Raw genomic sequence first — 26,741 nt, 5'->3', positions numbered from 1 at the left:
AACTGATAAGGAAACTTTAATCTTCTGGAATTAGCAATGGGAAAAAAAAATTCAGCATGCTGGAAAGATATGCAATATTTGTAACTACAGTTATGTACAAGCCCACTTTTTCTTCATCCTTTTCTCTTTGAAGTGTTCTGCACTGTTCCAGGAGTCAGTTATGAGGTAAGAAAAAACAATAAAAAGGTTAACATTATAACCATTTTAATAAAAGCCACTGCACTGTTTGCACTTTCAAAATATTTCTGAAAATAAAGTAAAAAATATTTAGTATTCTTAAAAGTCTTAAGGAAGTTTTTATTACAAAAGCAGTCATCTTTGTGGCTTCTTCTGAACACAATTCTGCCTCAACATTAAACTCAGACATATGGGTATGCTTCATATTGCCATCATACAAGTAATGACATTGAATTTCTATAGCAGTAAATATTATATAAAACAAATAAACCCTCACAAAAATATATACAGGTAGCCAGCAAGCTAATCAAAAAGAAATTATGTTGTCTGTACTGAAAAGTAAACACTATTTTCAAATACTAACAAAATATCCAACTTGTTTGTCTGCCTCTTCTGTCTTAAGACTCTTGAATAGAAGGACTTCCACAGAAGAATTTCTACAACTTTGGTTTATAATGACCTAGAAAAAATTCATCTCTCATACATAATACTGATCTAGTGGATGTCTTTAAAGCTGATATGGAAAGCAACAGGGAAAACTACACATGTGGACTTTATGAGGAGAATAATAATTTAAACTCAGGATGTCATATTCCAAATATACAGAAAGGACCAGATTATAGTAAACATATTTATCTTCTTCTATAAATTAGCTCATCCAGCCAGAACCCTACTCTTTAATTCCTCATGACTGAAAAAGCTACGTGTTTTGTCTATCTGATGAATAGTAGGCTATGTATGGAAATCCTTAAGAACCTGCTGCTTGTACTGAAAGGTGTATCTCTTTCAGCACCTTTCAGATACAAAAGTTGGTACTAAGCTATGCTGGTCATTGGAAGATGATTAGCCATACTGGTGCAGTGTTCTGCTTGCCAGATACTTATCAAAGAGCATGCTTGGATCATATTAAAAAAAAAATTTCTGAAAACTTTGTCCAGAAACCAGAAGAAATGGAAACAATTGCCATGGCTTTGTACCCTATGTGAACTAATTAGTCCCGCTGAGAAACAGGCTATATTTGCAGGAGAGGAGTACACATACATGCCTCTGGCACCACAACTAAAACCAGTATGTAGCCATGTTAGTTCGTTCAAAGCCAAACTGGTGGACAGCACCACACTGCCACAGCCTTGCTGGCTAGATCTACACTTAGTGTGGCAAAAATAATACACTAAAGTACCTGCATGACTTGTAGTACCTGAGCTAGCTTTGATCATACTGTGCTGATCAATTTCTTCCAGGGGACATGGATGGCAAGAATAAAGGAATACGAAAAGAAAGGTAAAGTTCCCCAGCTTTCATGTCCAATAGCAAACTTCCAATCTTAAACAAACAAAACTAAACATCTCAAAAAAACCCAAAGAAACAGGAAAAAATAACCACCAGCAAATAAACAGACATGTTACTACTTCCTGAAGCAGGAATGTAAATATATAGTACATGACAACTCTGGACAGCCAGAGTTCAAATGTGTATTAAAGCATAGCCACTTTTGAGAGGTAACATGGTATCAACATAAACCACCTCTGAATCATCCCACATCAATGTGCTCAGTTTATGCATTAACAGCTATGCTTATTTATCTGCCCCTTCAGCAAACACATGAGCCATGGGAGACAAAGGTGAAGCCAGGTAACAGATCAACAGCCAAGGTCAGGTCTTCTGCACAGTGACTGTTCCACAGAAATTCTCTCTTTATTCCCCAGCAATATTGGAGCTGAAAGGTGTAATGTCCTTAGCCAGAAAGCACTGAATTGCCTGAGAACACAGCAATTAGCCCCTACAGATACCATACTGATTTTAAACCACTGACCTGCCATAGGAACTAAAGCAACTCTGACTTGTTGTCCATGTTGTCTGTGGTAGATGAGGCTGCCTGCAAGAACAGAAACCCTACCTGACTCCTCTGTTGCCTCACCTTCTTTTCATTAGCTGCTTGCTAAAATCTCCATCTAACAGTATTTTCTGTACTCAAGCATACCTGAGCAGTACACTGGCTGACAGACATTTATGGTCAAATCCTTGCCCTTATTTACTCCTGTACAAATCTTGACACTTCACAGGCTGGTGACAGAAATGAGCATAAGGGCTTAACTCAAATTATATGAGTACATGTGCTGATGTGCTCCAGCACTCATGTGAGAATTCATTCTTCCACTGGCTCTGCAGGACTGCCACTGGAAGGCAGTAATAAAACTGAAGTGGACAGATATTTTTCATACTTGAAAAGATCAGGATTTAAACAGGAAATAGCACTTTTAAGTATCACTTTCAGAAATAAAACTGCCTCCTGCTATTCATCCCACTACTAAAAAGTCAGATGAAGATATCAAATTACATGTGTATGCTGTGAAATTCCATCTGCATTGCTTTCATATACCTATAAAAATCTTCTAATGGACTTTAAAAGCAGTTCAAGTGAAAATAAAATGATCCCTCAAGCTGAAATGTTAGGATCTGTAGAAGGGCAAGACAGGACATTCAAGTGTGCGGTGCTGGTGGTGTTGTTTTTGAGAAATGATGACTGAAGCCTGTACATGGTCAAAAGTACCCATGTAACAGTAGTCATAAACAGCATGCACGGGCAACCTGAAAAGGGAACATCAGCCACTGCCTTTCTTTTGCAACTGCTCCAGTTTTCTTCTTAAGAGGTTGTAGTTTTCCTTGGTTCCTGGTGCCGTGGGATCAAGCTTCAGAGAGACTTCATAGTGCTTCTTCGCCAAGTCAAGGTTTCCCCAGCGATGATAAAGCACAGCTGGAACATCAGTGGGGAATTTCATTAGCAATATTGTTGAATAACGTACAGTCTTGCCAATCACTTGGAGAACAACATTGAGGTATTTGTTTCCACTGAGGGTCTGTCACTGGCTGGTGGCACAGTAGCTGCTTGTTCTGTTGCCAAATGCAGGAGCAAAGCCTGGGAGCAGAACTGGCATGGGAATGATGAAGGAATGAATTACAATGGAGCCATAAATGGCAGCTCTTATCTGGTGAGCTCATTGCGGGTTACAAGCATAGCATAAATGAACCAATTTGCAGACACTAAAGTGCAGCTACCTCTGGGCTGGATTTTGCAGCCCTCTTGATCTGTCATATCATGTGACAGCTTTTCTGGCTTTAGTGCCCTGTTCTGGCTGGCAGTTCTTCTAGAAAGTAAAATAGAAATCTGCCCAGCAAGAAGAAGGCTCAAAAGATTGCTTTTTCTTTTTACACACAATGAATATGAAGCAAATAAACAATACAGCTGATAAGATTTAGAAAGGCTCTTACCCAAATTACCGTGATAACTGGCAGCATTTGGATTGGCTTTAATTGCCTTGAGGAACAAAGCTTCAGATTCCTGAATAATTTAAAATAACAAGTCATCAGGAAAGTCCATTTTCATATACATATTTTACCCACCACTGTAATTACAAACCCTCCGAAACGATGCCATATCTATATGATACTACCATATAAATATCCTGATCCTGCCTGATCCTGTAGCTCAGGTAGCTACAGCCCCCTGAAACCAGGAATAATGCTGCAAATAAATGTCATGTTTCCATAGGCTGCTGTTATTTTAGCAGAAATTTATTAAGCACTAGTAAAGTGTGCTCTTTATCTAAAGCACCTTTTTTAAAATAGTTATAGTATTTTCAAACGTTACCTACTGAAGTTTTCCCTACTTATGCAATCAAATTAAGGAAATGTAATTTGGTATCTAAGCAAACTGCTTATAGATACATTTCCTTTTACAATAGTTTTAGCATTAAAAATACGGGCATTCCAGTAAATCCCTTTCAAACAGATGTTTCAGTTTGGTTCCCCATGAAGAGTAGCTGAGTACCTTTTACTTAAAAAATCATGCCAAATCATATCATGCCATGCAACATCCTTTAGATTTTCCTCACCAGTTGTCTTCTCTGTTTTACTGCTTGCAATGTGTGCTCTTAAGACTCTTGATATCTGAGTACTTCTTAGAAAACCTCAGCTCTCTCACCTAATATTCAGAGAATAATTTACCACTAAATTTATTCTCTAATTAAAACAATTCTATTTTTCTGAACTAGCTGCTAATATTGGTACTTTTTTAACCAGAGCATATTTCCCGCAGAAGTTTAAAAAGTCACATCCTGCCCAATCCAAATAGAGCATATTTACTCACTAGCATGCAAGTTTAGATACTTGAGAGCAAATTTTACATAGATTTCTATGCTGTGCTGTGCTTTAGGGAAAGTTGTTAATTCAGTTTCAATGCAAATGACCTGAAGATAAAATTACCTCAATGTGGTAGGCTTCCATCTGAATGCACATACTTGCTGTCTGAGGTATGTGAGAACAGTAACATGGAGAAAAGTCCTTTCCTTTGTGCTAAGCTTTCACTGCTTAAAATAAAACACAGGCTCTACTGAAAAAGAAAACCTGTCAGCCAGATTTTTGGTTCCACCATCTTCTCATGTCAAGCATGAAATAACTCTCTGTAAGGGTCCCTTCAGGGGAAAAGAAATTTCTGATGTCAAGATTGAGTCACTCAGCTCTGAGTGACTTAAGAGCCTCCCCATATGTCCAAATTCAAGCCCAAACTAAAAGCATTGCTGAGCACAGCTGAGACTGCCATTCTCAAGCCAGGAGAGACTCATGCAGAAAGTGCCTTCATCTCCATGGGTCAAGGAAATTACAAACCCCAGGGTTCTCTGAACTAGTCCAGTGGAGGGCTATGAAGATGATGAGGGGTCTGGAGGATCTCTTATGAGGAAAGGCAGAAGGAGCTGGGCCTGCTTAGCCTCATGAAGAGATGACTGAGAGACGACCTCAGTCCTCAGTATCCAAGTATCTGAAGGGAGGGTGCCAAATGGATGAATCCAGGCTCTTCTCATTCATGCCATGCAACACCACAAGAGGCAACAAGCAGCAACTGATGCACGGGAAGTTCCACCTGAGCATGGGGAAGAACTTCTTTACTGTTCAGGTGACAGACTACTGGAACAGACTGACCAAAGAAGTTGTGCAGTGTCCTTCCCTGGAGATATTCAAAACTTGCTTGAACACGATTCTGTGCAACCTGCTCTAGGTGAACCTGCTTTAGCAGGGGGTTGGATGAAACAATCTCCAGAAGTCCCTTCCAATCTCAACTATTCTGTGATTCTGATTTTGTTTCAGGACAAGGAATATTTGGATAGGAGTTAACATGGGGAACCAGATATCTGCAAATTTACGTCCATAGTGCAAATTTTAGCATTGCTTTCTTGTGGCATGTGCAGTTGCTCCAGCATTCTCATATCCAGACTATTAACATTCCTGGATCCATTGGTCTTTTTGAAACCCATACTGTTTGTGATTTCATTCATATTTTGGATGATGGGACTGAATGCAGTTTCAAAACTTTACAGATAGCACCTAAGAGGAGGGAGAAATACGTTGGAAGGGAGAACAGCCATTTTGAGGGACCTGGGCAGGGCAGAGAAACAGACTAGCAGGAATCACAGAATGGTTGAAGATGGAATGGATCTCTGGTGGCCATGTGGTTTTGATAAGTACTTCCAAGACCACACCTGGAGTATGTGTTAAGGCTGAGGGTCTCCATTACAAAAAAGACACAGACATACTCCAGTGAGTTTTGCAGAGAGCCACCAAAATGGAACAGGGCTGAAGCACAAGACGTGTGCAAAGACCAGCTGAGAGAACTGGATCTTTTCAGCCTTCAGGAGAGATGAAGGTGCTGCCTACAACTACCTGATGAGATAATACGGAGAAGACGGAAACAGACTCTTCTCACATGTCTGTGAGATGGGATGAGACATAATGGATGCAAACTGGCATACAAGAAATTCCAGTTAAAGGAAACATCAATTTGTTTTAATAATAAAGTTGATCATGCATTGAAAGATGCTGTCCAGAGAGGTTATAGAATCTCTATTGACAGAGATATTCAGGATTCAACTGGAACTGGCACTGGTTTGTGTTAGGGGTTGGACTAGATGACCTCTAGATGTCATTTCCAGGCAAAATTATTCCATGATTTCCATGTTTCTCAGTCACCTGAGAAACATACTGAGACTCAAAAATTTGGCAAGTGGTGCAAGATAACCTCCTCTTTCCATGCAACTCTCAAGCCCTAAAAATCAACAGCGGATTGGCACTTGAAAGCATGCAGTAACTTCAAGTCCCACAAAGTTGTGTTTTTTCCCACTCCAGATTTTACTATTTTGATCTAGTAAATCTCTTTTTTCATCACTAGTCAGGTTAACGGCAGTCAAAATGAAAGATATGCTGACCATTTAAATCAACCTTATGCCTAAAAGTTGCCACCTACACAGAGGAGGAGCACCTAATTTACAGACTTGCATCCTTTCACTGCTGAAGGACAGTGGGGCAACACGTGCAATGTGCTTCCAGGTAATTTAATGAAATAGATATTCAAGAGCTGGCTGCCATTACCATACATCTTCAACTCCATGCTGAGAATATTTTTATCACTACTGCTTTGCTCAGCAACTAGTAGAAGCATAGTGGTTGTTTAAAGGCTATTTAAGGTGCATTATATTCATATTACTGTGGATATATGGAGTAAATATACATTCCAGTATATCAGTGGTATTTCAAATTGCTGCATCTTGCCAAATCTTCAAGTGTTGCCAAGAAACTTGCAGCTTGCATATAGCAAAGGCTTGGGGTAAGCACACCGCATTCCATCTGCTGCCAAGGCCACAAAATTGTAGTCTGGCTTTATTTCAAATACAAAAAATGCTGAATGGTTTCAATTTATTGCACTTTTAACAGAAAAAGCATAGATGTATATGTAACAAAAATATAGCACACATCTTTTTCAAAGAACTAAAGATAGCTTGGTTCTTCATCAATTGAGATAAGAACAAGCATTCAAAGGAGAGTCTAACTTGGTATAACAGATGTTAATTAAAAAACCCAAACAAAAAGCCACAGAAACAGCTCATCCTTTATATGCTTTTCTCTCTGGAACAATAAATCATTCATCACTAGATACAAACAAAAAATAAAGGGCTGTGGGTTTTTTTTTTGGTGACGTAGGAAACCTATCTTCTGCTGAAAATGAAAATGCATTTGAAACTGAAGGAGAATGTTGTATGCTTATTGGAAGGAAATCTCTCACAACCTAATAAAACCTTTTTGACTCAGTGTCTTTTAAAATAAAAGATAACAAAAACCCCCAGAACAAATCTTCTTGCATGACAACATAGTAGAGCCAGCATAGTAGCAACTTTTATACAGACACATAACGAGTGACCTAATAAATTAAATGCCTGAGGTTATACAACACATCAGACACAGCCAGGCAGCACTCTGAAAATTACCTCCATCACCTTGACAGTCTCCATCCCCCATTCCTCCCCTCCAATTCCATTCAATAAAAATTCTCGAAGAGCCGTCCATTTTTCTGTTTTTACATGGTGAGGGGGTGGACAAGAAATCTGAATTTTTCATGCTTTTTTTCTTTTGTCAGTAAGCATTCTCTCATTACAAACAAATCTGTATCTCCTCTTTCCAGGCAATGCCAAATACAGCTGCTGAGATCATAACCTTTGTAAGTGAGCCCACTTTCCAATTCCCTTAATTTGCTCTCCCTGTTATAACCCATCACTTTTTAGTGACTAGTTAAGCTCTGCACAAATCTACTACTCCATATTGAACTATTAAAACACTCACTGGCGCCCTGTTTTTTTTCCTAGGCTCCACTACTCCTTTTGCTTTTTTCAGAATATGGACTTAAAAGCTGCACTTTCCCCTACTCTTACTTCTACATTGTCTCCAACACATTCTCCTGCAGCATAATAATCTTTCAGGGCTGGCAATCAAAACCATTATCTTCTTTTTTATTTTTTAAATGCACTAAGAGATACTTGTCTCTCCTACAACTGGAAAAATTTTTTAGCTTGTTTTCAACTTATTTTTTTCCACTTTATTTCATCATAAATGCTCTTTATTCTGCCATGCTACATATTCTTCCTGATGAATGACTATAAAATCCTCTATTCTTCCACAGGCCTGACTCACCAAAATAATTCTAGCAATTACCTCCTCCATAATCTTATACCTTATGTGTTCTGGATGTTAATTTGTATTCTTCTGGAACTTTACTAAACCAACCTAAAATACGTATTTTATAACAGTCTCAGGTGGAGAGAGAAAATAATTAGTGTCAAGGAAAAAAACCCAGCCAGTATAGAAAACCAGTAACAGGCTGTTTAAAAGCATTACTAACACAAACAAAAGCCAGAGCAGGGTTGTCACAGGCCCTGGCCTCACATGTGGACAGGTCAGGATTCCACAGCTGAACAATACTGTAGAAATATAAGTGGTCACAGTAACTACAGGAAAAATGTACCTGTTTTGAGAATCATGGACTTACTAAAGTTGGAAAAGACCTTTAAGATCATGAGGTTAACTGTAAACCCTGCACCACCATTAACCGTGTCCTCAAGTGCCATATCCATACATTTTTTGAACACTTCCAGGGACGGTGACTCCATCACTTCCCTGGGCAATCAGGTGCAATTTTTTACAACCCCTTTTGTGAAAAAAAATTCCTAATATCTAATTTAAACCTTTCCTGGTGCAACTTAGGCCATTTCCTCCTGTCAAGTTTCATATCATAGAATCTTCTTACTTTGTATATAAATGAGGATGTTCCTGCAGTGCTGTTAACATTATCGCTATCAAAAAGACATCAAACCCCTTAAAAGCCTAAAAAAACTTTAAAAAGGTTCAGTAAATGATGTTTTGCTAAGGAACACCAAGGACTTATTATTAATTTGTCCCTATCATACACCTAAATCACTGATTATAGAGTCAGTTTAAACAACTAACTATATTATATGTATATGATTTATTCTCTGTCATATAAGCTTATCATCTGATACAATTCCCTTTGGAAAACAAGTCATTCTCATCAGTTTCATTACATTTACTACTTGCAAATGAAGGTAGTGAAATGCTGAGGTACCACTCACATGCAGGTCCACTGCAACCAAGAAAAAGTTAAATACATTAAGCAATGTATGTACTTTCTCTCATAGCATTCTGAGATCACCCAACCACACTCTGTGATTAACAAACTCATATTACTATATTTTAGATCGTGTCTGAGGCAAAAAGGCTAGCATTCTTATCTATAGATATGTATTCACAGAATACATAGCAAAAGCACAAGGACTAGCCTGTCCCATCTAATTTGAGTTCCTGAAACAAGGTCTCTAATTCAATGCAGGCTCTCTCCCTCAGCAGTGAAGCAACACAAGACCCTAAGTGCCCTCTAGCGTGCTTAAGAGCCTATTTCTCTCCACTGACCACTGACATAGTGTAGGGCAGCAACATTTGTAACCCAGGCATCTAAAATAAGGAGAGATAAGCTCAAGACAGAATCACACACCAATTCTATGGCAGAAAAGGGCACTGAAACATTTTAAACAGATTATGTAAGTCATAGTCCACAATGATCTCCTCAAATGGTTTCTACAAAAAACGTAGATGGAGTTTAATTAAGGGAAAAAACCCAACTAAACCAACCCAAAGCCCTAGAGTCAAAAAGCTCTAGTTACCTACCTTATATTTTTGTGACTTCCCCAGTACATTAGCCAAGGAAAACATAAGAGAATGATCATTAGGTATTAATTCCAGGGCTTCTCTTCCAACTGCTTCTGCTTGAGCTAGATTGCCTGGGAGCCCAGGTAGCAGAAAAAGAGAAGGCACGTTTTAACACAGCCTTATTAGTTCATGCTGCAAGCACACATATTTTACAAATAACTGACTGCATAATTTTTTAGAGAAAACCAGGTATCACACACACACACACAAATGTAAAATCCTGTAGACTAGGCAACAGAATATCTCCATCTTGTTTTCAACAAATAACACCTTCAGAAGAACAACAAAGCAAAGTTCAGGAATTTAATTTATAATACAAACATGCTTGCATAATGATGGCATTTTAAGTAAGTATCAGAAATTCAATTTATGGGCTGGATTTCAAGTGATGCTTTAAAGTCACTGAGTCAGAAGGCATTCTTATAGTATTAGAGGGTGTCTGGTAGCCAAAGAGGTAGAGATTCTTTTAGATAAAACCAGATAAAGGTTTAAATTTTTCTAGACACTGAATTATTCATTAAAACATTCAAATAGACCTTTACCCGTGTTATCAAGCAATATTATCATATTGTTCCAGGCCAAACTGTGCTCTGGTTTCAGGACTGTAGCATTCCTCCATGCATTCAATGCATCTATATGGCGATTCAAATCTGCATACTAAAACAAAAGAAAAATCCAGTAATTTTGCTATTGCTTGCTTTACTTTCCTATTATTCACTAAAGACACTAAAAAGTCATTAATGTCTTGTCCCTTCTAGTAGGATTTCTTTCTATAGACAAAAATAAATGTAAAAGGAATACTCTTGTATTATGGAAGATAAGAATGCTATATACTATTTTTCCTTTTCTGTTCTCTGGAAGTGAGGCTTGTTTTCAAATATGCATGTACCAATAGAATAAGTAGAAGAAACAGCATACAATTTCTCTCTACACAAGAGTTTTAGTAAATATTTAATGTACATATTTCCAAAAATCTAATTTGAATTTTTTTGCATAGTTCTACTAGCTAAGAATATAATAATGAATGCAAAACATTGGGAAATTATTAATAACACCTTTGGAAAAAAGAATTTTAAATCTGTATTTTTGTTTATACTTCTTTATATGATAAAGTAGGATTACCAAAGGTTGTATGGAAGGAAGTATACTGGGAAAGCAATAGGAAAAGCTACAAAAGTATGAAATCACCATAAAATGCAATATAAGCAAACTGGGATAACTATCAGCTTTTAACATTACAGCAGAATTATATAAATCTATCTATATATACATACAGAAATACACACAGATTCCAGTCATAGCTATCATTTATTCAAAAGCACTTACCAACCGCCCTAAATTGTAGTAACAATCTGGGTATTTTTTTCTGTGTTTAATTGCTGTCCAATAGCTTTGCTCTGCCTCTTCAAACCTTCTTAAACTGTTCTGCACTATTCCTAGATTCATCCATGCAGCAGCAAAATCAGGTCTGGGCAAATTGGGAAAAAAAAAACAGCAAGAGAGAGACAATTAAGCATTTGAAACACAAAATCCTATTGTATCATTTTGGTTCAGTTGGTGCAAAACACTGCTTAGCATTGGTCTAAACATACTGTATTTGCACAGCTAAGGACAGCAACTCCTCTGCTTCATGGAGCTCATTTCTTTCTTTCAGAATATTTCCAAGGTTGTTCATGGCATGCACATATTTTGGATTCAACCTAAAATTTAAAATTCAAGAGATTATTATTATGTACGGCCATGTATTAATATATGCAAATTGCTAGCTTTGCAATGCTGCAGAACATGAAAATGAATACCTAAGCATTTTCTTCATGTTAAACATGAAAGCAATTTTAGGAAAGATCATTAAAGAGTAAAATTTCTAATACCTTACAGCTTCTCTGTAGTATTTGATTGCAGCACTTTGATTTCCTTTGTCAGCCAGGTTTTTGCCAACATTGTAGTGCACCTGAAAACACAGATGGATATTCCACCAGATGCCACACAGTCAGATATTTTGTGGAATCAAGTAGCTAAAAATTCTTTCTCTAAAAAGAAACAGTCAGCACTTGTGTCATTCATTACTGGCTTTTGGTGTAGGTTGATACTTAGGATTGGATAATTCATACAATGAAGACAGTAAGACAAAATCTGAGGTACAGATCAGCTTACCTATTCCAGCTATTTAAGAAAGATTATTAATTTCCTAGTTTTAAAAATGAGGCCACCACACCTTTCACAAGGCATTTTGTATGGAGACCTCCTGCTCTTAATTTCATTTGTTTGCCAGGTAAGAGAAAGTTTGACTCAAATCAAATCTATCTAATCCTTCAAAGCAGAAGGAACACTACAGCAATGTGTCAAACATTGTTTTCATTATAGCATAAACTAGAAGAAACTCAACATTCACAAAAAAACCCCCCAAAAAAGGTAACAGGCACAATTATTATCTAAGGATAAAAATGTATCAAAGAACATTTCTGAAATAATATGTATAGGAACATGTTGAAGACTTTGCCTGTTAAAAACTGAAGAATGAAGGAAAGATCTAGAGCTACAGGGAGAAGATGCGTCATCTTAATTTATGGCAAGAATAAATAGGAATAAATATATTTCAAGACAAATCTGAGTTGGAAGACAACTCAAATCCCACTTTAAGACAAATCTCAGAAGACTATGTTACCTGGTTGAAAAGTACTGTGAGTACTGACTCTTGAAAAGAGATGTCTCAGCACCCAGATCAGGACTCATTATTTAGATTACTTTACTATTTGAAATCGAATTGTATGTACTTCCTCTAAAACAAACACATACACTATTTTTTCCCAAACTTTGAAAATCTAATTTCAAAACAGTATACAGATTGAAGATTGAAGTCCAAAAAGATAGGTTCAAAATGCACTTAGATAAGTCTAATTCACCTTCTACATTCAAAAAAGGATTTATCTGACATGTCCATTAACTGAAAAACCCTAATTGCCATTGGCACAGTATCTGGGACATACTGATCCAGCACACATGAGTGTTGGAGCCTAGTTGTTATGGTATTTAATTGTTGAATTTCATCTCTATATGATTGTAACATGCAGTAACATACCATCAACAAATAAAGTAAAGCTTTCTCAAATGGGAGAAAAAGTATTTTCACTGATTTTAAGGAGAGCAGAGATGCTATAAAGCTTACGAAGCATGCACAGAGGCAGCTCCTCACAATGGAAGATATAAAATAGCACACATATTCAGCATCCCATAAAAGCAGTTCTAGCACAGCTTCCACAAAGAAAAAAATCCTGCCACTGTACTCTACATTCATATAATATGACAAGGCCCATGGCAAAGAAGCAGCAGAATGGTACATTTAGATCGAGAAATAACCAAACAAAGATCCATTGACAGTGTCAAAAAATACAAAAAGATAGAGCAGCATTTTCCCAGGAATCATTAAAGTAAAATGAAACCCTGAAAGAAGTTTCTCAGGACTGAATTCTATTTATATATCTCTTTCAGATATTATCGAGAACACTGAGACTCTTACCAAATTAGATTGCTCTGATTATCTATGTTGAAGTTCACATATTCAAATTTTACCCAGTTAAAAGACAAATTGTGGGAACACAAAATACTTAAAGATTTCACTGAACACTGGATGTTAGCCCTTGAAGTACATAACTTTACACTTCAGTATCAGCAAACAAAATTATGTTTAACTTGATTGAATTTCATTCTTTCAGAAGCTTTACAAAATGAAATTTGACTAAAGACTGGGACAGAGAAGATGAGAAAAATCTTGGTGTACACCAACCACTCAGTCTTTCACATATCAGCTGTCTTGTGTTAGGAAACAGCACTTCACTTTCTATTTTTTCACAGGTTTTTTAAAACATGTAATATCTTCACATCCATTTTTTCCCAAAAGTACCAGCAGCAAGAATATTTTTCTCATGTAAACAGAATTGTGCAGTCTGAAGAAAACTGAGAGATATCAATTCTCCCAAGTCAAAACATCAAATGAAGTATTAAGTGCACATATGCCTTTTGTGAACTGAACTAAAAAGATGTACTATACTCTATTAAACTGATTGTATAACTATTTAAATAAACTACTACCATTTTCAATGGTGTATTTCTTTTGCCCTCAGCTATAGCTCCTGTGTGAAAGGAATTGATGTTTCTATACAATACCCCCAGAAATGAAGGGCTCTTTGCTGTATGTAAGTTTTCTAATTTCCCTTCAAGTGGAATTGCAGCTTTAGTTCCTCTTAATACGGTGGCGACAAAGAAAGGAAGAGGAAAAAAGCCCGAAACCAAACATATCAAAAGAAGTGCCCAGCCTACCATCAACATCCAGTGACAAAACCAGTTGTTTTATAAATGGGTTATACGATGCAGTAACATCCTGCTCTGAAGAGCAGAAGCAGCAAAGCGTTCCCAGGCACATCCAGTCATCTGAGAGGTGTGGGTTACTTCTGCCATCCAGCTGTGTCTCTCACTTCAGTGGCCATGGCAGAGAGATGCCAAGGTCAGCCTTTAACTCACTCAAAGCAGGCCTGCAGTAACCACTGCTGTCTGCTGAGCACAGGGCTGTGACTCTCCTGCACAACACGGGGACACAAGTGCTTTCTATGTACCATGGGTGGGAAGAATCTGGTCTTTAATAATGAGAGGCCGGTGAGTTGTTTAAAATTTCATTTCTAGAGGTGTGGTTCTTCTGTTTTTGACAGATATTGTGCATGCCAGCCTTGGAGGGAAGATTTTCCTTTCCTGGTTAAACATTTAAGAGCTCTTTATTATTAAATGATTAAATATTAACTGGAAATGACGTATTACATTGTACTCAGACGATCCTTTATCAATCTTAATCAGGCAATTACTTTACAGTAATAGCTCTAAAAGGAGCATTTTTCAGGGATGCATAGCAACACATTATTCTCAGAAATCTAAGAGATCAGGTAAAAACACCCTAGGGTAGAACCTACTTTCTCTCAACAGGCATGTGCTGTTTAAGTTAACCATAGCACCAGAGCCTAGCCAAGATTTGGCTCTATGTATTTGTCTGTTCAATACCTCAATCAACCGAAGAAGCCAGTATAAAAAAGCACTGCATATTATTCTGTGCCAGATATACATAGTACTTGAACTCTTATTTAAATGTTAAATTTAAACAAGGAGAGGAAAAAAAAAATTTTCCTATGCAAAAATGAAATGATTGCCAGACTGATTTTTTGATTTTGTTTTCCCTCAAAGCAGAACAGGAAGAAATTGAAATGTAATATAATCTTTTAGGAGGTACATCCCCTCAGTTGGAGCACTACTATTACCACCAATTTTACTCTCTCTTCCTAGCTGCTGATAATCTCTTTTTCAGCAAATATGAACATTTACTGAGAAGGATGAAAGCAAAGCACAGATGTCAAAATTTCTCCAGGAACATGCAGATGCCTCTGTTCAATGCCAGCTTGTGTCATCAATCTTCTCTTTCTTCTACTACTAAAACTCTGCTTTCTAAATAATAATAAAACAAAGCTTTTTTGATATTCACATCTTGTTTGTGTATCTAATGTTGTCTAAAGATTCTTCTGCATAACTGTGCTTGTATAAGCAAAAATTGACATCTAAAATGGTGGCAAAACACTGCAAATAACCCATATAAACACAGCCCACAGCACTTAAGTTAAATTCCTCAGAAGATAATCCCGTTTTAATATATAGCATAAAGAAAAAAATCTCAATATCGAAAGGAAATGCCCTCTAGATCCGCTTCCTTAAGGATCAAAGATCAGATCCTCAGGCAGCATTAAATCTTGTTCTGTAACAAAGAGGTTTTACAAGACCTTTTAAGAAAGTATAGAAACCAATCTCACAAACTTATTGTACCTTTTCAGTATTAGCATAGCTTGTCTCTGACAAACTTGTATCAGTAATGACTGCAGTTTGCATAAAGCATAAATTTCAAAGTTACTTACTCGGTATGTCAAGGCAGTTAGTAACATTGTGTTGGGAGTATTTTAACTTCCTTGCTTATTTTTGCATAAAAGTTGCTACTGAAATGGCTTTTCAAAAATTATGTTTATTAATTTCTATCCTTTAAAGAAAAGCCAGTAGCAAGGAGAATGTAGAGATTATGTACAAAATCACAACAATTTACAGTCATTTAAATTCAGTTATTTCAAATCCAGGAAAAGAAAAATGCTGGCTATTTCCCATGTGTGCAACAATGTAACTGCAATTATTTATTTAGATAATCAATGAGAGGAAGTCATCCAGGGATAAAGACCATCTCTGGATTAACTACTATTTTTTGTCAGCTTTTAGAAAAGCCATAACTCAGTTCTTCCAACAATGCAAACATTTCCATTAGCAAAAAAAAAAAAAAAAAAAAAAAGGCAGTAAGATAAGCATTTTTGGGAATAATCTTTAAAATTAAAAGAAACAATGTGTAATGACTTCAGAAGGTGAGGAGCAATCCAGCAATGTCTATAAATAGTGAAATGCAGTAGGAGAGGGTCAAAATTTCACATAATCTTATGTATCCACATATGCTCTAGTTGTCAGGACTTCTTTTATCATCAGTGGAGAGAAAGACAAATCTAGGATACTTTCCTTCTGACTTATGTCTCTCATTTAGTCCAAGGAGAGGAACAAATGCTAAAAGAAACAGCTTCTTCTCCCCAGGAGAAGAATCCAACCCATACAGTATGAAAAAAGGTGGTAGGAAAAATGGAATCAATACAGAGGCACCTCCTGTTCAGCTAAGGAAAATACTGCCAAATATATTAAAGATTTGTAGTGTTTCAGTCTCATGGCCTTTGAAACCAACCTGAGTGCAGGGCCACACAAGTTCAAATGTGTGACATGCTCCTGGACATGTTTAACCAAGATCTGTAACATACTTGCTTCTCTGTCTTAAAAAATCCTACCCACCCACCACGTATTTTATATATATATATATATATATAACACATATATAAAACATATATTTTTAAATATTGTAAATAAATAACATTTAAAATAAATTAACAAATATTCAAAACATTTAAAAATCTGTATTGGGAACTTTTTTAGAGGTCAAAATATTTGTAGCTTCATTATGGTACCTGATTATTTCCAATAAATTTTAAAGTCAGTGGGCAACATTTATTAGAGTTGATCTTAAATGTCATCCTCTTGAGCCAGATGTGTCAAGGCACCAGATTCACTACTGTGCCACACTACCGTGTTTAAAGAAATGAGTCTTGAAATTAGACAAGGCAGTGCTGTTACAACTTGTTATTCAGAATTAGGGTAAGTTTACTCTATACTTCCCACACAGACAATTTGGAATTGAAAAGAGCTGTACAACAAAACATGAACAGCATTTTCTGCTACTGAGGATTTGAGATTTTGAGATCCCGATACATAATGGAAGTAAAGCATGACCACATTACACATATTTAATATGTTCCAAGAACAACAAGAAAAAGCTATTATCTGTGTGCCATTCTTTGGTCTGTACCAGCCTCCCACTGAAATAAATGGGTCACTGAAAGAAGGTCCTGTGGAGTCATTTTTAAAGGAAGCCTGCAATTTCAAGACAACTGAAGATCAAAACAAAACCTAGTTCAAATTTTTACATTTACCTTTGTCAAAATTAAATAAATATAGCTGAGTTCATGAAGAAAACAAGACATAGGCTGTCATACATGGACTCTTTAATGTTCCTGCTTAGAAAAGTTCCCTACTATTGTGATTTCAAAGTTACATCCTTCAGCAAAATTGGAATGCGAGCCTACAATCCTTTCCCGGTTCACATCTCCATGCTTTCCACTTGCACAAGCTGTCACCAGCAGAAATACAGCTCAGGCATGTCTACAGTGCCCAGTGTTGACAAACACAAGCTCGTTTTGCCTGTACATTCATTGGCTTTAAACCAGCTGCATTAGTTCGGTAGCTTGTGCGCAGCTTATCGGCTCAAGCACAGTACTGTGGGAGCACAGCTACACAGCTTCCCAGCCAGGCATGGCTGGAGTCCAAGGAGCTTGGAGCACAGGCAGAGAGTGTGGATCTGTCTAAAGCACTCTCACCATGGCAGATGGATGGAGTTACACACAAAGAAAACAGATTGCATTTGCTCCATTTATAGCATGTGCTTGTCATCCAGAAGACAAGATATACTGAGGTCATCATTAAAAAGAAGATGGTTGCCTACCACTGCCACACAATAAAATACAAAATCTCTTTCCTATGTATTAAAATCTCAGACTACTGAAAAATGCCACCATGTTGCAAATATTGGCCATAAATGTTTTTTATAGCTCACTGTTGCATATTTGTATTCCAGTAAATGCTAAGTTTATAATTCTCTTTGTGAAGTTGAGCATTCACAGGTTCCCTTTAAAACTCTGTGTCTTGATTGTTATTTTCTAGATACCACTCTAGATTACAGGAATCTAATCTTTTAAAACATCAATGTGTTTTTATTGACAAGCTGCACATTCGCACTCCCAGGCTCTTCAAAGAGTCTCTTTACTAAAATTCAGACAACATCAGGGCTCAGTGGTACGCTCCAACAGATCACACTCTTGGCTGTCAAAGGACTGCTGTGGAGGTCCCCTCTGTTGGAGGCTGGAGTCAGTCTCTGATGCTGAACACTGCTGCTCAGCTCAGTGAAACATCCTATTCAGTCCCACCATCTTACTTGTTCCCTCACTAAGCCTGCGGGGAAAACTGCAGCTTTCCTCAGTGCCCAAGTCTGAAGAGTCTAGCATGCTCAGCTGCTGTATAAAAGCAGAAGTGGGAGCAGGATTTTACTCCCACATCCCACAATTGCATTGATGATATGCTGCTTTGTCCCTCAGCTGTGCTGGCTTTATATACCACTGAAAGGTACACAGAAAGGATTCTAAAAACAGCATAGACATTTTTCAGTTGAATCCATTGCTACAACTTACTAACCTTGTTTTGATATTTTTGTTGCAATAACTTGAAATTATGCACACAATTCTTCTAAATAGATTTTATTAGCAATACATCCAATTTGACTTGATGCCTTTCTTGAAGTGCATTCTCTCCTCTCCCTCACCTCCCCACTCCCACCTCCAAGTTCTGAATATTGTAATTTGCACTTTCTGGTATTTTGACTATGCTGCCACTGTAATTTAGATGTCTGACATGTCAATGTCATTCCTGAACTCAGCAAGACTGTGAATAACACTGTAGCACAATATATTAACTATGCATAATACCTCCTTGACCTCAAATTTCAAAACACTTAAAAAAAAAAAAAAGAAAAGAAAAAAAAATATTAGAAGACAATGAGTGACTTACTTTTGCATTCAGAGGGCACACAGACAATGCACTCCTAAAAAGCTGTTCTTCTGACCTCCACTGACTGCTGCGGAGCGCACAGCGCATAACATTTATCAACAAGATTCCAAGTACTGCCACAGCCAGAATTTTCTTAAGGAAAGAGAGCCAAGTTAAGAAACAAATCATGCAATTGAACTGCTTCATCACCAACTGACTGATGTTGAACAACATCTTTACTGATTATTTTGATGGTACCTTTTTCTTGGCTTGCTTACTCAGGAGACTAAATCCATATGTAAAAAGAATACAATATCCAATACTGGGGAGGTAGATGACTCTCTCTGCAACAACAAATCCTACTCGGAAGAAGAGATTACTTGCAGGAAGAAAAGGGATAATAAGAAATCCAAGTCCCAGTGTAAGGATTCTGCAAACAAGAAACATTCTCAGGTTAACTACAAATCTTAACTAAAGTACCTTTTTCACTTAACATATAAACTTTATTTAAACATTGTAGAAGGATGTGCAGATAGGACAGGGCATTCAAACACAGCCTTTGAGAGCCACTAGGATCAAATTTCAGTGAGGCACTTTAAAAATCATTGCTATAATTTCCAGAAAAGCAATAATCATGCTTCCAGGCCAGAAAATAGCCCCATTACATATTAATTATATAACTCCTATTTAAAACACACAGGCAGGAAAAGTAATGGTAAAAGCTACCTGTCTATTTTTGGACCTAGTAAGACAGTAATGGGGGCAAAAACATAAGTCACTGTTAAAGAAGAAACTTAGGTGCACATTCAACCGAGAGGGTGGTTTTTCTCCTAACAAACACATCAATAGTAGAATCCATTGTAGTTAACCACTTGAAAGTTAGTAATCTACTCTCCTTCTACAGACAGAAGAGACACACAGTTTTTGAGAGCAGTTTGTCTTCCCTTTTTTTGACACCAAGGTTAGCATTCTCAGCAGGTAGCTCTTTACGGACTATACAGAGCTCAGACAAAAGAATCTAGGTACCTCACTTTTGCAGAACTGACATAAGGGAATAAGAACCTCAGGTCCATGTCAGGTGTTTCTTACGAAGGCCACGGGCATGGTAATTTTCTATTCTAATTTATTACAAATGAATCTCTACACTGTAAGGTAGATGGGTCCTCCTGGTCTTTTCTCATCCCCACAAGTCTAGGCCTTTGCTATACTTTTTGAATAAAACTATTTAGTAATAAAAGCTTAGTCAGTGCATTTTTTACTAGAAAATATGACATCACTAGTAGCAAGAGTTCCATCCCCTCTCCAAAATGATTTATCTATGCAAATAAATATGGGAACAGCAGAAAGGCAGGCAGGTACAGTGTTAACATTTGAAGGGATGCGAAGGAATAGAAGAGTAAGAAAAGATTTTGCACTCTGAACAATAGAATTACCTATGTTGGTGATAAAATGAAGACTGTGGAAAATGTGGAAGCATTTGGGAAGCCTGGCTACCCAGGACATGGAGAAGGCTGAGGTATTCAATAACATTTTTGTCTCAGACTTCACCAGCAAGTGCTCCAACCACATTGCTCAAGTCACATAAGGCAAAGGCAGAGACTGGGAGAACGAAGAACTGCCCGCTGTAGGAAAAGGTCAGGTTCAAGAACACTTAAGGTGTACAACTCCATATCTGGTAAGGTGCACTTGCAGATCCCGAGGGAACTGATGGATGAAGTTGCTAAGATAGTGCTGAGCTCCTACCCATCATACTTGAGAAGTCATAACAGTGTGCTGAAGTTCCCACTGACTAGAAAAGGGGAGACGTAACCCTCATGCTTTAAACAGGGAAAAAGGCAGACTCAGGAAACGAGGTCAGTAGGTCACCTCTGTGCCTGACAAGATCATGGAGCAGATTCTCCTGGAAAATATGCTAAGGCACCTGGAAAATAAGGAGATGATTGGTGAAAGCCAATCTGGCTTCACTAAGGGAAAAATCTGCCTGACAAATTTTATAGCCTTCTACAATGGAGTACAACATTGCTGGATAAAGGAAGAGCAGGTGATATAAATCATCTACCTGGACTTGTGCAAAGCATTTGACACTGTCCAGCATGACATCCTTGTCTCTAAACTGGAGAAACAGATTTGACAGCTGGACCTCTTGGTTGCTAAGGAAGTGGCTGGACAGTTGCACACAAAGAGTTGCAGTCAATGGCCCAGTGTCCAGTGTCCAGTGGCAAGTGGTGTTCCTCAAGGGCTGGTATTGGGACTGGCACTGTTTAACATCTTTGTCGGTGCCGTGGATGGTGGGATTGAGTGCACCCTCAGCAGGTTTGCCCAAGACATCCAGCCGTGCAGTAGAGGGAAAGGATGCCATCCAGGGAGACCTGGAAAGGATAGGTGGGCTGATGCAAACCTCATGAAACCCAAGTGCAAGGCCTAGTACCTGGGTCAGGGCAATCCCAAGAACAAAGATGGGCTGGACAGAAAATGGCATGAGAGCAGCCCTGAGAAGGACCTGGGGGAGTTCAGTGATGAGAAGCTGAACATGACCCAGCAATGTGCACGTGGAGTGCAGAAAGCCAACCATATCCTGGCTTGCATCAAAGTGGCATGTCCAGCAGGGCCAGGAAGGTGGTCCTGCCCCTCCTACTCTGCTCTGGTGAGATCCCAGCTTGGAGTGCTGCATCCAGCTCTGGGGCTCCCAAGATAAAGAGGACATGGACCTGTTGGAGGAAGTCCAGAGGTGGGTGATGAAGATGAGGAGAAGGCTGGAGCACATCTCCTATGAAGACAGGCTGAGAGAGTTGGAGTTGTGTATCCTGGAGAAGAGAAGCCTCCAGGGAGACCTTCTAACAACCTTCCAATACCTTAAGAGGGCAACAAGAGAGCTAGAGAGCTTTTCAAAAGGACACATAGTGATAGTGCCCCATTCCTGGAAGTGTTCAAGGCCAGGATAAACAGGGCTTTGAGAAACCTGATCTCATGAAAGGTGTCCCTGCCTGTGGCAAGGGGACTGGAACTACCTGACCTTTAAAGTCTCTTCCAACTCAAACCATTCTATGACTGAACAGTTGAAAATTTTTAAGGAACTGAGAAATTAAGTCTACATAAAATCCATAGTAACAGAACCTGCACAGTTAAACAGAAGCCCTTAGTGAGAAAGAGCAGTTTACAATAAATTTTTTAGTTCCTTTGGGTAAAGTACAAGTTGTTTTCTGAGTACATACTATGGGTCAAGCATTTTACTTTTTAACTGTATGACCATGGCCAGTATTTCTACCTGCTTTCAAAGCACATCTCCTCTCTTCCATTATTAGGAGGAAATTAAAGGAAATGATGACTTGTAAGAAGTACGGGCAACAACAAACAACTTCCTACTGCGTTTTGAGCACATATTACTTTTTACCACCTACAGTGTTAAGGATCTCAAAATACCATTTCAGAAGAAAAAATAAAGCAACCATCCATGCCTCCTCCTCCAACTCTGTTTCCTACTAGTTGGTGTGCAGTGATGGACCTAAATTGGGATAAAACTGTAATGACAGCTATAAATATTTATTTGAACTGCATTTGCTAGACACTGGTTCCACTGAATTGTTAAAATTATCAGTAGTGGATTTAACAAAATAATACTGTACTCAAGTTGGCCAGGCATTTAAAATTCATCACTGTCTCTTACCTTCTCTTATGGCTGTCTTCTGAGCACAGAGCTTGGCATATCAGACCAATTAGGCAGAACCAAAGTGCTGCTAGTGCAATTATCCTCCAGTCGCTGACGGATTTAATGAGGGGTATGCAGCCCATTGACCAATCAAAACACAGCCACCAGGGACACAACAGCAACCATGCATTCAGTGAATAGTAGTAATTATAGTTTATAGCCTGTCAATCAAAGAGAAAACAAACATTTATTTGATACTAAACTTGAGTGGGGGGAGAAGTGGGCAACTTTAGTCCATCTCTCTTCCCTCATTTCCCTTGTAACACAATAAAGAGGCCATGAATACTTTTAGACTACAACTATTTACATATCCATTACAATTACAGCTGTGAAATTAATTTTAAATTTTCTTTTAAACATAGCTAGGTGGCTCTCTAGTTCAGAGCAGGGAAATGCAATTCTGTGTTTTCCAACCAATATTCATATGTAAAAAGAACAATCTTGTACAACAGGAGAAAACATCAGAAGACATCATCCACTGTCTTCATCTTTCATTCTCCATCTCCAGAAAGATCCTTAATGCTGCCAGAGGTATATAGTCAAGACCTACTCCAAATACACCAGATTAGAACTTCATGCTATTTTCTTAAGTTTTGAAAGAAGATGAAAAGTCAAGCACAGTATGTGGAAAAGGGATGAAAATCAGCAAAAGTTAATTTCTTACATGCATGGGAAAATAGTGAGTAAATGGAAAAGTACTTCAATGTGTACAGTGCATGCTAAATTGAATGTAGAGAATATACACGGTATATTCTATGATATATATATATATACACACACTATATATATATGGTATATATACTATATATATATAGAATATACACGGTATATTCTATTATATATATATACACTATATAAATATATATATATATATATATATATACTATTTTTAAAAAATTGTAGAGAATCATCACAGCAGCACAAGTGAAGGTGACTCATCACATATATCTTGAAACATAAAAACTGCCCACTTTACTGTTTCTTCGAAGCACAGAAAACTTAATTTTATGACAAAAAACAAATATTCTGAGCTGGCCAGAAAAAAAGCAACTTTGTAACTTACTCTTACAAACAGACTGTCAGCGAATGAAGCTGGGTTGTCTACTTCAGTGAAAGCTGGTGGACCTGTGCCCATAATCCTCCAGCGGATATAAAGTATTCCGGCCCCTCCACACATTAAAAGAGTTATCCTGAAAAGCAGCCCCTTCCTTAGTAGCCCAGCATTCTACAGGAAAGAAAGAAGGAAAAAAACCCCACCTCATATAGAAACAGTATCTGTTCTCTTACCCAACACATTCACATCTTTTTCACCTCTATCTCAGAAAGAAAAAGCTATTCCTGTGTATTTTTGCTATTAGAGATGACATTTTAATAGGAAAGTATTTTTTGCAAATATTTTAATTTCCTTCTCAATCAGTTAACAAAACTTGTTACATCAAGAAGACTCTCTTCTACAAATCCTCTGTAATTCTATAGCTGATGTAGTTTTACATGGCAATTTCTGATAGGGAATTTGAGCACAATACAGCCTTTAGTATACAGCATATTAAATTAATTTATCTTTTCTTTCTAAAATGGAGGATGAGTACTTTGGGGACTTAGTTTTAAATAGCTATTTTCAGCTGTCTGCTTGTCATGGAAAAATTTTGTCCACTTAGGTATCTTTAGAGGTAAAATTACAGGTATTTACCAAGAAAACTGCTCAGTTAGGAGCTGGCAGGAATTAGAAACTGAATTAGAAATTTTCACAGTCAAAAATTTGATTAAAAAGCTAATGACAGAGAGGCGTCCAAAATACTTACTTCAGGGTAAATGACCCAAGATCAGAAAAAGTATAAAATTGTGTTTGATCTATATTAACTCAGTTGGTTTACACCATGCATTTTATAATATACCCTTCAGGCTGTAAAGAAGGCAAGTCACATAAAACATAAAGTAGTGATGGTGCAGACAGTAAATCTGACAGACTTTTATATCTTTTTCTCCAGAACGTATAACACTTTTCTCCAAGCACACATCATTTTCATAAAAAAAAAAAAACTCAAACAAAAAACCAAAACAAAAAAAAAAACAAAAAACAAACAAAAACAAACAAACAAACAACCCCCCCCCAAAAAACCCCAAAACAGTGTATACTGTAGAGATTCTTCAAGCTTCACCAGTGGAGACTGGAAACAGAATCATCAGTAAGTATAACAATACACCAGTCAAAGCTTTAAGATGGTGCAATAATTATGATTACTTCTTAGTGGAATATGCCCTTTAGCAAGGACAACCATAGCTGTTTAGGATATCAATATCAACTATGTCTGAAGTTTAAAAAAAAAAAAAAAAAAAGGTAGGCTTCCTGAACAAAGAGAGACATCAGTGCACTGGCTGAAGATACTTATTTTCTAAAAGGATGGAAAAGTTAAAACAATTTTCAGATTGCTTTTTAGTATTTGTAATTGACAATGAAGTCATGATAAAATATTTAGTTGAATACCTATGGATAAAGCAGTTTGTAATTTTGATTTTACATAAGCTAGGCTTTGTGCTCAAATGATTGCTCCCAACCTGGACATCTCAGTAACCAAAGTTACTACAAGGAGGATTTAAGAATGGTTTTCCTATAAAATAACTTCTGTAGAAAATTGTACTACGAAAAAAACCCCACATATAGTGAATATTTATAACTGCTTTATGACAGATTAACAACAAAATCTCTTAGCACAGGACTTAATTTCATTTAACAGTACATGCAGCCTCTTTAAGGCCAGATTCCACAATTGCCACAAAATCTCTCAGTAGGCAGAATGTGAAAGTGGAAGAAGTATTACTGTATCCTCTTTGATTCAGAACTGAAATCTGGCATGAAACTGAAACTTGTCTCAATCAAGAAGAAAAAAGGTTCTTGAAGAGTTTTTAGAATCTGCCTAAAAAAAGCAGACAATCAAACAAAGCAAAACAATCTTAGATATGCTTCCTTGAAAAGAGCAGAACAGATTTTTGCTGGTAACAGGAGCTAAAATTGATTACTTCTACCAAAAGAATAAGAGGGAAAAGGCACATCTGATGTTTTCTTCACTGAAACAGAAACATTTAAAAGTTCTTCTTTTAAACAGAAGCACCACACTCTGAGCTCTTCATGCTTAAAGAATAACCCTCCAAAAAGGTTTGACTCTGACATTTCCTAGAATCATAGAATGGTTTGGGCTGGAAGGGATGCCATGGATATCTTTTGCTAGATCAGTTTGACCAAAGCCCTGTCAAGTCTGGCCAAGAACACTTCCAGGAATGGGGTATCCACAACTTCTCTGGGTAACCTGTTCCAGTGCCTCATTGTCCTCATTGTAAAGAATTTATTACTGGTCAAACACTGGAACAGGCTTCCTAGAGAGGTGGTCTCCCTGGAGCCTTCTCTTCTCCATTGCAGAAGGCCATTAGATTAGTCAGGCACAATCTGCACGTGGTGAAGCTGGGTTGGCTGTCTCCAGTCACCTCCCTGTCATTCATACGTTTTGACATAACTTCCAGGAGAATCTGTTCCGTGATCTTACCAGGCACTGTCGTGAGGTTGACTGGCCACTTATTCCTGAGGTTCTACTTAATACCTTTTGTTTCAGCACTTAATTCTGAACTAGCTCTGCTTTAGATCCCTACAGCTCTAGATGCTTCCCTTGTCATATTCTAGTTGACATTAGTCTCCTTATACAGCAAAACTCCCCAGCATTCCTGTTTGCTGCCTGAAACACTCCTGTAGTCCTCACTTAGCCCTTCTTGGTCAATTCTATTATTTCATTTCTAGAGAACCTACTTCCCCTGATTTCCCCTGCAGCTCCTCATTTCACTCCTTGCAAAGGAATTTAAAAGCCACACAGGACTTGAGCCACTCAGAAACATTAGTGAGACTCCTCTGCAGTGAAACCAGACTGAAGCAAAGTACAAGGAATATTCTTTTGCTTTGTTAGATGAGAATCTTAGCTGTTCAACAGCAGTGATGCTCTAGTAG

At 37.6% G+C, this 26,741-nt stretch overlaps 1 protein-coding gene across 1 annotated transcript in view; it reads right to left on the bottom strand.

Moving 5' to 3' along the window:
- TMTC4 (transmembrane O-mannosyltransferase targeting cadherins 4) overlaps positions 1-26,741 on the bottom strand; it is an 83,430-nt gene that overhangs the window by 29,572 nt on the left and 27,117 nt on the right. Inside the window, exons 8-18 of the mRNA XM_053933600.1 lie at positions 23,814-23,975; positions 22,709-22,911; positions 19,303-19,474; positions 19,066-19,197; positions 11,652-11,731; positions 11,373-11,480; positions 11,107-11,248; positions 10,323-10,437; positions 9,739-9,851; positions 3,448-3,517; positions 2,767-2,932 (exon numbers count right to left, since the gene is read on the bottom strand). Of these exons, the coding sequence (XP_053789575.1) occupies positions 2,781-2,932; positions 3,448-3,517; positions 9,739-9,851; positions 10,323-10,437; positions 11,107-11,248; positions 11,373-11,480; positions 11,652-11,731; positions 19,066-19,197; positions 19,303-19,474; positions 22,709-22,911; positions 23,814-23,975 (1,449 nt within the window). The 3' untranslated portion in view covers positions 2,767-2,780. The remainder of the gene's footprint in view (positions 1-2,766; positions 2,933-3,447; positions 3,518-9,738; positions 9,852-10,322; positions 10,438-11,106; positions 11,249-11,372; positions 11,481-11,651; positions 11,732-19,065; positions 19,198-19,302; positions 19,475-22,708; positions 22,912-23,813; positions 23,976-26,741) is intronic.

This window comes from Vidua chalybeata, chromosome 2, assembly GCF_026979565.1.
Source record: "Vidua chalybeata isolate OUT-0048 chromosome 2, bVidCha1 merged haplotype, whole genome shotgun sequence".
In the NCBI taxonomy this organism is placed as follows: domain Eukaryota; kingdom Metazoa; phylum Chordata; class Aves; order Passeriformes; family Viduidae; genus Vidua; species Vidua chalybeata.
This window is presented reverse-complemented; position numbering and strand designations above follow the sequence as displayed.